At 41.9% G+C, this 12,368-nt stretch overlaps 1 protein-coding gene across 1 annotated transcript in view; it reads left to right on the top strand.

The window, feature by feature from the left end:
- The window catches only part of igf1ra (insulin-like growth factor 1a receptor), an 84,027-nt gene that overhangs the window by 9,968 nt on the left and 61,691 nt on the right, over positions 1 to 12,368 (top strand). The window contains exon 2 of the mRNA XM_042412160.1: positions 6,364 to 6,930. Coding sequence (XP_042268094.1) covers positions 6,364 to 6,930 — 567 coding nt within the window. The remainder of the gene's footprint in view (positions 1 to 6,363; positions 6,931 to 12,368) is intronic.

Here is a 12,368-nt window from a genome sequence, read left to right as displayed (position 1 = left end):
ATGTTTATCCCTTAGCCATTTTACCAATTGGGAAAAGGTGTGAGAAATGAAATTACTCCCCTGATCAGTTTGCACCAATTTTGGGATGCCAAAGGTAGTCAAAAAGGTAGTCTGGCTTGGTTTAAATGGATCACAAGGGGAAAGCAGCAGGATAGCGAGTACTTTTATACATCACTGTCAATAAGTACTTATCCCCAGCCTTACTCTCTGGAAGTGGACACACGCAATCAAGCAGCAGATACTCAAACAGCTTCTCAACCAATGGAATCGGGTACAATGGAGTTGGTTTAATCTGTTGGTCAGGGTTTTCAGTTAACTGACAGGTGTTGCAAGTTGCACAATACATTGTTACATCCCTTTTCAGACGAGACCAGCAGAAATGGTGGGGGACATTGTCATAAGTTTTCTTGTTACCAAAATGACCTGCAACTCCATCATGTGATCTGCTCAACACAAGGTCCCTAAATTTTGAGGGCACCACAATCTGAACAGCACTGTGTACCTGCACACTACACACTACACAAGCCCACTTCCTAAACAGCAATCCATCATTAACAAAATAGACACTAGGAACACACTTGAGCTCACTTTCTGGATAGATCAACTCAAACAAGGATTTCACTGTGGGATCTGCAGCTTGCTCTTTAATACACTCTTCTCTAGACAGTGATGGCAACAGGATAGCAAACAAGTTAAACTGCTCCTTTCCCTCAGAAATGTCTTCTGCCTGAGAAAGCTGGATCTGTTCAGACACCTCAGACTGCTCTGACTTAGCTTTACTCCTTGCCCGTGTCACAGCACAGGAAGAAAAAACTTTAGGGTGCTGTTTAGCACACTCATCTGGTTCCTCAGATTCCCGTAAGGGTGAACAATAGCGGTGGACCATCTTTCCAAACCCTTGCCACAGCCAAGTCATTCCGAGAATAATGTCTACGTCTTGAATTGGCAGCTGGGGACAGACACCCATTTCAACCTCTCCACATACCAGATCAGAGAAGAGATGACAATGATGCAAGGGAACCCACAGAGGAACCAACCTAATGCCAAGTACAGGAGATTTTTCACCAGTAGCAGTACAGGTTGAAAAGGGCAAAGTGCTCTCCACAATGAAACGCTCAATAGCCCCAGTGTCTTGCAAAATAATAAGAAGCATCTTGTCCTTTCCATCCAAAGACACAAAACCATCTGAGAGAAAAGGTGCATGCATCTCATTTATACCTTTTTAGATGGAGCAGTCTTCAAGGGAAGATTCAGACATATCAATGCTTAGTGCAGAGGACACTATGCCAGCTGACTTCACATATACACTGGAATCGGCTGATTTTTGGCCAGCCTTACTGATAGTACATTCCTCTCTCCAGTGTCCCTTGTTTTTACATGCATGACATATCCTGGCTGGATCAAACCTTACATTTGTCCCTGGAATGTGCCTCACCGCAAGATGAGCAGGCTCATGGGTGACCCCTAGAGACTTACCAGGCCAAAACCTGAAATTCTCCCACTGTTGCCCTTCTCTGTGGACTTGACCAAATTCTGAGTCACTAGCATGTGTTAAAGCATATTCATCAGCGAGGACTACAGCCACAGATCCTGTCTTCACCTTTCTCTCATCGATATAAGTAGCAAGGTGGGCAGGCAATGAACTCTTGAACTGTTCCAACATAATTAAATCACACAAATCCTTATAATTGTCTACCTCAGAAGCAGAGCACTAGCGAGTGAAATGAGCCAAAATATCTTGCACGAATTCAACATGGGTTTGCTTTTGTTCCCTTTCTTCCAGTTCGTAAATGTCTGCCTGTATGCTTCAGGAACTAGTTCATATGCTTTTAGAACTGTACCTTTAACCTTAGCATAATCACCACTTTCAGCAGAACTAAGGGCAGAAAAAGCTCTCTGGGCATTGCTTGAGAAAACACATTGCAACATCAAAGTTTTATGACTGTCCGGCCATTCTCTAACCTCTGCCACACGCTCAAACAATGCAAAAAATATGTCCGGGTCTCCATCAAATTCAGGCAGAAGCCGTAAGCTTTCAGCAACGTCAAAACCAGTATACACACCGATAGATTCACGTCCTCTACAAATGGCCATTAGTAACTCGTGCAGTTTCAATTGCTCTACTCTTAATCTCTCCCTTTCATATGCTACCTCAACCCTCATTCTCTCCTGCTCCAACTCAAACTGTAATCTCTCCTCTATTTTTACTTTTCCTTCTCTAGCTGCATATGCTCAAATGTTCAAATGACAAAGTCCCACCAAAAAGCTCTGAAACCACTGGAGCGACTGGAGCCTGAACTACCTCCAAAAGCCTGGCAGATACAGCTAGCCCCTCCAGAATGCCCCCTAGCTCAGCCTTGCCTGGCAACTTTTCAGGTTTTGACCAGCTCAAACATGCTGCCAACTCTACTAAATCTGCCTTTGTAAACTGAGTTAAAGTACTACGAGACAGTCTTTTTTAGAAATTCAGAGACCAAAGTATTACAATGCTCAGTATCCATGTTTAACACTGTCAGATTGACTACGCAGCCAGAGTTAAATACATTAAGCACATCCAAAAGAACAAAATCAGGCATCAGAGCCCCCCCCCCCAACTGCCTAGCCCAAACTGACTAACTGCACCCTAGTTTTCATGTGCATACTGGCGGTGGGTACTTATGCACCTACAAATTGTCTGTACTGGGGAAGACAAATTGCCCCAGCTAATATACAGGGTGCTCCCGAGCCAAATGCTACTAACCGCATGAACAACAAACAAAAATAAAATGCCCCTGAAAACAGAAATCAGAAACTTCTCCTTGTGAGATGACTGGTGCTACTGCCTTTCTGGGGGACACAATGAATGCTCCAGCCAGACAGCACAAATGGCACAGCTACCCAGCTGTATACTCCATAACCCACACTCACCATTCTCATTGGATACACAACTTATATGCACCTTAAAGCTGGAGTGCGGGACTTTTGTCTCCCCCTTCTGGCAGTGAGAGTAAAGGGGGCACTCAGCTGTGATTGCCTGAGTACAAAGACATTAGTAGGACGAGGGGAGAACATTTCTCTTCATTTGATAACGTTAAAAGACAGTTAGACTTTTCTGTCGGGGGCCAGTCTCATTTTTAAAAAGACGAGAAAAAGAGAGAGAGAGAACTGAGAGCACCAGTGTGCGAGAAAGAGAGCAGCTGTGGTCGAGCGTGCTAGAGAGTGAATGAAGAGAGGGAGCCGTGATGGTGAGAAAGATGGTGAATCAGATCAATAAAACTTTATTTTCTGATTGTGTCACAATGGTTACGTTCTAGAGCACAAACACACCCACACCTCCGCTCAACCCGGTGGTGGTGCGCCATGACACCTGATTTGGTCTGAATACGGCCTGACACAGGCATGCAGCACACTCTCATGTGCACCCCAAATGACAGGCACACAGAGAGGGCTGGTATAAACCGATATGTTTTGGCCCAAAAATGTATATTTTGATGGCCCACCGAGATGTGTCCCAGTATTCCCGATGGCCAGTAGATACTGGCCTTAACCTACTGTTGCAGCTGTAAGACGGTGGATAAATTGTTTTGAGCATCACACAACCCCTTCAAAATGACTCGTTTCATTATCAGAATTTGATCCAATCGGTCTGATAAAATTTGGAAAGTCTAATAGAGAACTATACTGTCCCTGCACCTTATCTGCTTAACTTTGAACATAAGGAAACTGTCACTGTGGGCATCCCAACACAATTACACTACTCAAACTCACCTAAAATTTTGATGTTTTTCAGGTTCAACATGGAACGAGCCCCCACTTGTTATGCCCAGCTTGTTGAGAAGCATAAGCTCATTCAGGAGCATAACAAAGGAGGGAGGTCCACACAGTAACAGCTTGACTAAACAAATAATTTATTCAAAAATAACTCAATGTAAGCAAACTATGAGGTTGTAAAGTCAGTAGTGAAGGATGGGTGTGGGGTGCTATGAAACTGTAGGTGCTAACCTGAACTACTTGTAACATGAACCAAGGCTATACTAAACACAATCAAATCACAAATAAAACCAAACTGGGTACCTGAAAAGCACCAGCCTTTCAGGAGGGGGAGAGAGGGAGCCATTTTGGAATCACCCAGTTTATAAAGGCTCCAAGCAGGTGACACCAATCCCTAAATGAAGTGGGAGGGGCCAAACCATCACGTAAAATCTGGGAAGAGGGAAGCAGAGGCAGGTCAACACAGATACTGTCATAAGGCCTAGGGCCATTACCCAGTGTTTTGACAAGGATCAAAGACTCTTACTGAAAACATGCCTGCCTGTCTCATTGGACAGGCCCTGTGACAGTGTTGCCCATGGCGACGGCGTCCTAAGCCTCTGTAAGAACATAACAGGTTTAACCAAGGAGCTCATATGTCAAGGCATTTCCTGTGCTGATTGTTGAACTGTCTTTAACACAGTTCAAAATAATATGCAATCTGTTAGTTACAACATGTGCCACTTGTGTAATTACATAAATAATTTATTGCTTCATAAATATTCAACGTAGTTAGGAGTTTAGAAGTTTTTTATCTGTTAGGTTTTGCAGAAGAACTTTTCAACTTTTTGGCTGCATTATCAGTGATTCCCAACCAGTAATACTTTGCAGGGGGCACTTCTGTACTTAGGGGGTACATGGAAAGATTGTGGGGTAACTCAACCAATTTGTAAAAAAAGAAATTGATTTACGAAATATAGCCACATATTGAGTGAGCTGTTACCAGAACACTACGTATAATGATTGAGTGTGCATGAAAGCTAGTTAGCAAATGAGCAGAGAACAGTTAGCTAAAAGTAGGCTAATGGATAAATGGCTAAAATAGATAGCTAAAAGTCATGTTTAACAGTTTAAACAGACAGTTAAAGGCAATATATGAATGGCAAAAAAGCTAAAAGTAGTGGGTAAATTGTTTAAATAGAAAAAAATAATGGGTAAACAGTTTAAATAGTTGACTAAAGGTGATGGATAAACAGTTGAAATAGCTAAAAGTAATAGACAAACAATTTAAATAGTTAACTGAAGGTAATGGATAAACAGCTTACATAGTTGGTTAAAAGTAATGTATAAACAGTTTATCCATTACCTTTGGCTAACTATTTAAACAGTTGAAATAGCTGAAAAGTGACGGATAAACAGTTCAAATAACTAACAGTAGTGGATATACAGTTAAAATAGCTAAAAGTAATGTATAAACAGTTGAAATAGATAAGTAATGGATAAGCAGTTGAAATAGCTAAAAGGTGATAGATAAACAGTTGAAATAGCCAACAGCAAGGGATAAATGGTTGAAACTCTCTGAATGCAAACTTGACCAAAACAACTTAAACATTTTCAGTTCAAATGTATAAAAAAGTATGGTAACATTATCCACTTCGATAATTAATGATGTTAAATAACATCCTGTGTAACATTAAATTAAATGAGCACATGTGGAACATGATGGATGGTGTTGATGAGGGGCAGTTGAGTTCATCTGACAGGGCTGTGGGTACATCAGATAACAAACCACTGCATTAGCGGACAGGCACATGATGAGAATATCATCTACCATTGATTCCCAGGTGTAGTAAGTGATAGGCACAATTAAAGAGAGAGATGATTTTCATCAGTAATATTGTCTTTGTTGTTAATGTGTGTGTGTGTGTGTGTGTGTGTGAGAGAGAGTGTGTGTGGTATTGGAGGACGCTCCAGGCAATGTGGTTTCAAGTGTTGTTTTCCGAGTACAGAGGAATGGCTTATTCAAGCGCTGGGGTTATCTGAGGTGACAGACAAAACATTTTACAGAGGAATGCAGGGTTTGCATCTGATATGACGGATACAGGAGGTGTATCAACATGTTAACTTGTGAACCTCAACGTCAACTAAATAACAATTTCCCTTGTCACCTCTGTGTTAAAAATGTTGCTGACCCTGATGATAATGTCTCCTTTGTTACAATAAAAACGTGTGTGACTGCAGGCCGTCACTCAACTTGGAGAAAACAGTCAGAGCAAACATTAACTTGTAAATGTAAATGAAAAAACATGATGTCCTGTCACTGCACACCGCTCGGTATTATTTGTATGTATGACATGTTGCCAGCAAAGCACCACCCTTACTATCTTGACTAACAGGATTATATGCTTCAAGAAGATTATTATAATTAAAATCTTTTGTCAAAAATGATCTACATGCTGATCTAACGCAGCATTGCTGTATTCCCCACCAAACACTTCTTTTAGATTCATTTCTAATACAAAAGTAAAATAAATCTTTAATACTCTCTATTGTATATGTATAATGTTTTAAATAACATGTTTCCTGATTGAAAGATAGAAAATGCAACTTCGTGTTTCTCTCTGTGTCTTCCAGTCTGTGGTCCGAGTATCGACATCAGAAATGAGATTAGCGAGTTCAAGCGGCTGGAGAACTGCACGGTGGTGGAGGGCTACCTGCAGATCCTCCTCATCAATGACAAGACCAACAACATCCACCAGGAGGTCTTCCGCTCCCTCAGCTTCCCAAAGCTGACCGTAATCACCGACTACCTGCTGCTGTTTCGTGTTTCGGGCCTGGACAGCCTCAGTGTGCTCTTCCCAAACCTGAGTGTCATCCGCGGGCGCAATCTCTTCTACAACTACGCCCTGGTGATCTACGAGATGACCAGCCTGAAGGATATCGGCCTGTACAACCTGAGGAACATCACCCGGGGAGCCATCCGGATTGAAAAGAACCCTGAGCTCTGCTACCTGGACTCAGTGGACTGGTCTCTTATTATGGATTCTGAGTTCAACAACAATATTATCAGTGGGAATAAGAAGGCCAAGGAGTGTGACAACCTTTGCCCGGGCATCATGGAGGATAACCCTCTGTGTCGACAGACAACGTTCAGTAACAAACAAGAGTATCGCTGCTGGACCTCCAACCAGTGTCAGAAAGGTAACCTGAATTCTATGCTGTTTTATTTTATCCTCTATCCCAACAGAGAAATGCGGAGAATGTTTTAAATTGGATGTTTGCTAAATTAAATTTAATAGCGGAAATGTTTGTGCGATATTTTGTGATACAAGTACAGTAAGTGCAGATGTGTCTTTGATCTACGTAGGTGGTTTCCAGTCTCACAAACATTCTGAAATTGTGCATTTCTTCACCAGTGAACAAATCCCATGAATCTATGCAGTGTTTTTCCTTCATTTCCGTCAGGCTGCAGGATTGTCCACGGGCCAGTGCAAACATTTCCTCTCTGTTCATTATAGAGACCTTGTCTTTAGATCAGGCTATTTGTGGAGTGAGGGATGGCTGCAATATAGAGCACCAGGTATTAGAAAGGCATACTCAGTTGAGGTTAAAGTTGCCTCTGCCAAGAAATGAGCTAGTCTACCTGTCTGGACCATGTCAGTTAAATATTTGCCTTAGGGACTTTTTGCAATTCATGAAAAGGGGTATATTGAAGAATCTGGGGGAGGGTCATCCCTGTTTAACTTTGGCCCCGTAGGGTCATGCATTTTTTAAAACAGTTCAGAGGAGGGTCATATCATATATATATATATATTATAATCTCAATCTTCAGGTTTGAATAAATTCAGTTTTGTGTATTTGTCGCCTCTGTTCAGTTTGTCTCAGTAATCAGTGCAGCATTTGAAGTGAGGGTAGCAGCACGTGGCAACATTATATATCTTCACTGCTCTTTTTCTCTCAGATTTCAGAGTGAGAGATGGTGTGTGCTTTTTGATTAGAAATTGGGATAAGCTGTCATCTTCAAAACTACTGTAGAAGGCAATTTGAGGCTTTGTAATATACTTGCACAGCTGGTTTGACACAAACAGACTTGGAGAGCACTGATCTGTCGATGAGACTTTTGATGAAAATGTTATGTTGCTTTTTGACCATTATGGTTTTGTATCATGTTTCTCACACATATCATTTTTCATGCAGTTATTTTGTAATTATCAAGCTTTCTAGTTGCTTTCTCAGGCCTTGCATGGATTATTTTTAACATTTTTCTCTATGGTGCAAGAGGGTAGGGTCATGAATCATTTTTCAAGGTTTCAGGCAGGGTCACATACATTTTTCTTCAGATACAAAAGGGCCATTGATGTTTTTATTAGAAGTTCAGATTCCTTCACAGATAGCACACAACACACAATGCCTTTCTGAAGAGTTGAAACAGCAATTACAATAATTCAGAAAAGGTAGCTAACACAAATACAAATCACTTCAGCTCAGTCTGCATTTATAAAAGCACATTTATAGCACTCACATTATATGTGGATAACCATGTTAACACAACGAAAGAGAGATCAGTGCTGTAGAGTTTATAGTTTAGTGTGAGGAGATTTGTTGACTGTGGTTCTTTATCTTTTTGCTGCTTCGTTGTGCTTTGTTTATGTGCGGGTCAGACAGTGATGTCAGTGACACAGCTTCAGCGTTGTGCATTTTTTCTCCTTTATTTGTTTATTTTGCATAGACCATCAGCACACTGTGGTACTTGAGAGCGACTGGTGGTTTGTGTTTCTCTCCTTCTGGAGTCTGAATATCCATACCACACCCCATCTCAATGTTGAATCAAAGATATACAGATAAATGTTTTTCTTGGTGAAAAGATTGAGGTCAAACTTTCTGCTCACTGTGAGCTTCTCTGCCCTCTCATCTGTGTGAAATAATGGTGGGAAAATGCTCCCCCAGCCCTTTTCTATTGAAGACCTGTGTACAGCTCCCATGGTCTACTGGGAGACTCAAACACCACCCTCCTCCAACCCCCGGGGACCCTCAGAACAAATAGTGGTAATCAAGCTTGCGTGCTTTCCCTAGTGACCACCTCTGCTTCTCTAGAACAGCTCTGATGTTTACTGTTTTGCCTCGGTTTATTCGTGAACGTGCTGACCTCCCTGAGTTCCCTGCATAATGTTATTGATTGCTTGATCCATATGCAATTTTAAATTATGTTCAAACAACGAAACATATTCAAAAAAGGACATTTTCTTCTTTACAAAATGCTACATTTTGAAAGGTACAGTCATCTGTGGTGTCGGATAAAAATCTAGCGATGACCTTTAAGTCACGTCTGTTCTTCCCACAAGAGATACTATGTAGTGTTATGTTGTAAAGCGCTCTGTTGTTCTGTCACGTCGCACTTGAGAGGCAGCGCAGGAGTATTGTTTGAACCAGTTCACTTCTCTCTGAGGCCCAGGCCGAGGTCAGGGTGAATGCATTCATCTAGAGGGCCTTGAGGTCTCAAGGCTGCAGATAAAGGCTTCGGGGAGTGACACAGTGGAAAAAAAGGAGGAGTTACTGAAGCAATAATAGGACAGAAAGAAGCTTGGTGATAGTAGCAACAGAGCAGGTCTGTGGTGTCTGTTAATGTTGCAAGCTTGATGCACAGATAACATTTCTAACCCTGTCTCTGGTAGACTTAATGTGTCTACCTCTCTCCCCCCATTGCTTAAGATTCTTCTCTCCTCCCTCCACCCCTCTGCATAATTGCCTTGTTTTTCTCCAGTACAGATGTTCCTTCAAGGGCATGCAGTGGTTTTTTAGTCAATACGGTCCGGTCTCCTCTTTAATTACACTTCATGAGGAGGGAGTGCTGTCTGCCTAGCAGCCTCTGGGCCTTCTAGTTCCTCATGGAGCGACAACAAAACTCCTCTTTCCACACACTTATCCACTCACCAGATGCTGTTTCCCACAACAGTTTGGGGTGTGTGAATCAGCCCTCTCAGAGATGCCGGACAGATTAAGCCAGGTTAATGCTGTACTTGAGGCTGGGTGGAAGAGAGTGGGAGTGACTGTGTAGGGAAGTGGAGATTGGAGCATAGGTTCTGGGTGCTTTTTAGTGACAGGCAGTGATGCGTGGAGCGGCCCTGACTATGAAGGAGGAGGGGCACTGAGGGGAAATGTCAGACAAATGTCAAGTATACAAGCTCAACTGCAAGCTCTTGGAGGGTTGAAAAAAAAAAAAAAGCTCTCCTCCCCTTGTTTTTCATCCCTCCTCCTCCTCCTCCTTCTTCGCCCCCCTCATGCTTCCTCGTAAATCCTCCCTGCCTTGCCTGCCGCTGCTTCGTACACATCTATCCGTTTCTTCCTCTCTAGCGCTCTCCCCTTCACTTAGCCTCAGCCTGGATCTCATCCCTGATTGTCCTTGTCAGCTGTTCTGCTGGTGTTTCCTCCTCTATTTTCACCTCACTCTTTTCTGCAGGGCTTATCAGGGGCTGTTAACAGCTCGGGCTGTCAGATACCTCTCCACTGTTTACTTGTTGGAGGCATTCTCTCATCACTGCAGTGGTGGCCAACTGGCTTGTTTGGTCAGGTCCTGGATCCTTTGACATCACATGCTGTTTGCTTTGAGTTTTGGGGATCCCGTGACTAAAAAGTGTCTGGCCTGCTTCAGATAGCCTCCTCAGGTCTCTGTGTTTGCTTCAGACAGGCTTGCCTTTAGCCCTGGAGTGAAGCCAAAGCTAGATAGACAAGAGGCTTTTACAATCAGGCAGACAAGCAGGAAGGCATTCTGCTGTGTCCAGGCCCAGTCTCAGGGCAGGTTTGTCTTCATAGCTCCACAGGGAGGCACACACTTTCACACCTGCTAGTCCTCACATAGCTCACATGTCTCCTCTATGTGATAGAATATTAACTTACAGTATCAGTAACAATATAGTAACTTCCTGCTACCTGATTTTAAGGAACATCATGTTCCAAGTGTTGTCTATTGATATTGATAGAAAAATATCAGAGATCAAGTTTTCCTCTGGAAGTTTAATGAAAGAAACTTTCACATACTGAAGCTGCTTTTGCTTTTTGAATCAGCGAAACTGAGTTGTAATTGGGTTGACAGTGATGTGGTGTCAGTTTGCATTTTTAGCGTCTGAGCTGCAGTGTTGTAAGGTGAAATTTGACGTAATGAGACCCGCTGTCCTGCTAAGCTACAGACAGGCTTTGCTCTGTGTGTCCTTGTACTGAACCCAGAAGAAACTCAGCAGTGCCGAAGCATTTTGGAGCCCTGGCAGTTAGGAGAGCTCTCCACTGACCCGAGAGACTGTTGCATTTAATAATGTTTACTCCCTCCTTGCCAGAGACCTACTTGATATCTCTGGTCTGAGTGCTCTGACCTAAGCCCACTTTACAGTGAGGGAACAGTTTTTTAGAGGATGCAACTATAGGGTAAGCAGGTTCAGACGGGTGGACAAAATCTTTTACTGTAAATGTTCTACAGTTTTCTGTTTTTTGCAGTTTCTACTGTTTGATTACTTTTTTACAGGCAATATTCAAACTTTTTACTGATTGCCAACAAATCCCATGAAAAGACCAAAACCAAGAAGTAATAATAGTCTATTCCATTTGTAGCACTCATACTTAATCCTGTTTGTTCTTACTAAGGGACAGTATGAAAATATATTAGAAAGTATAACAAAATAATGAAATTATAGCCACTCTTTTATTTTGAATTAAGAGCTGCTTAATAAATGATTGCTAAAGCCACCAAATGAGCGACCTTGGAACAGGCTGCTGATTTTAATGGGACAAATATTAAAGCCCTGAGACAGAGACTGGACTGTTGTCCTCTGTATATGGCAAAGGAGGCCCTTTTTTAACCTGTGTTGCACACAAAAGCTTTTTGATTTAACTATTTGACTTTTTTAAACTCTGAGAACTTTGAGAATTTGTTGGCGACTGTGTTCAGCCATGGGTTTAGTGTGCCAGCAGATATTTACAGCAGCAGAACAGTGATGTACGATCGACTCAAAATTAACTACAGTACCCATGTAATGAAAGGAGCATGCCACTCGGTACAATTATGTGGCTCATTGATGTGTTTTTAACAGCTTGGTTTACATAAAAGGTCTGTGGCACTTAAGGTCTGTGGCACATAAGTATATCAGACTTTGGCTACACGGACAATGTTAAGAAAAATAGGAAAAACATAGAAAATCACCAGATTTATCCTTTAAAACAGGGCACTTTGTGACAAGTAATTGTTAACATATTTTTCTTTATTTTTATCTTCATTTTGGTTGTTTTTGTGGGTCTCTATGCTTATGTATTTAATCAAAAAATATATTGACAAGAAAATATAAACTAATCAGTGAGAAAACAGAATGTAAATCCTCCTTTTCTCTCTGAGGTGTTTGTAAATTGATTTCTAGAGCTTCTACATGGCTCATACTTCTTGTTGTCAAGATTAGCTGTAGAGAGATCGAACTCTGTAGAAATTATACTCTCTTTGTGCTGGTTGAGAGCTAGATTTATTGACACTTAAGGTATAAGGAATGTATGTTAAGCTAGATGGAATGAGACTGCCCCTTTAAGTATATAAGGTAGAAATTCCTGCTGGCTTAGTCATTGCAGTTGAGGGGATGAAGAGGGGGAATACACAGCTCAGGCTG

Source organism: Thunnus maccoyii, chromosome 5 (genome assembly GCF_910596095.1).
Source record: "Thunnus maccoyii chromosome 5, fThuMac1.1, whole genome shotgun sequence".
NCBI lineage: Eukaryota > Metazoa > Chordata > Actinopteri > Scombriformes > Scombridae > Thunnus > Thunnus maccoyii.
This window is presented reverse-complemented; position numbering and strand designations above follow the sequence as displayed.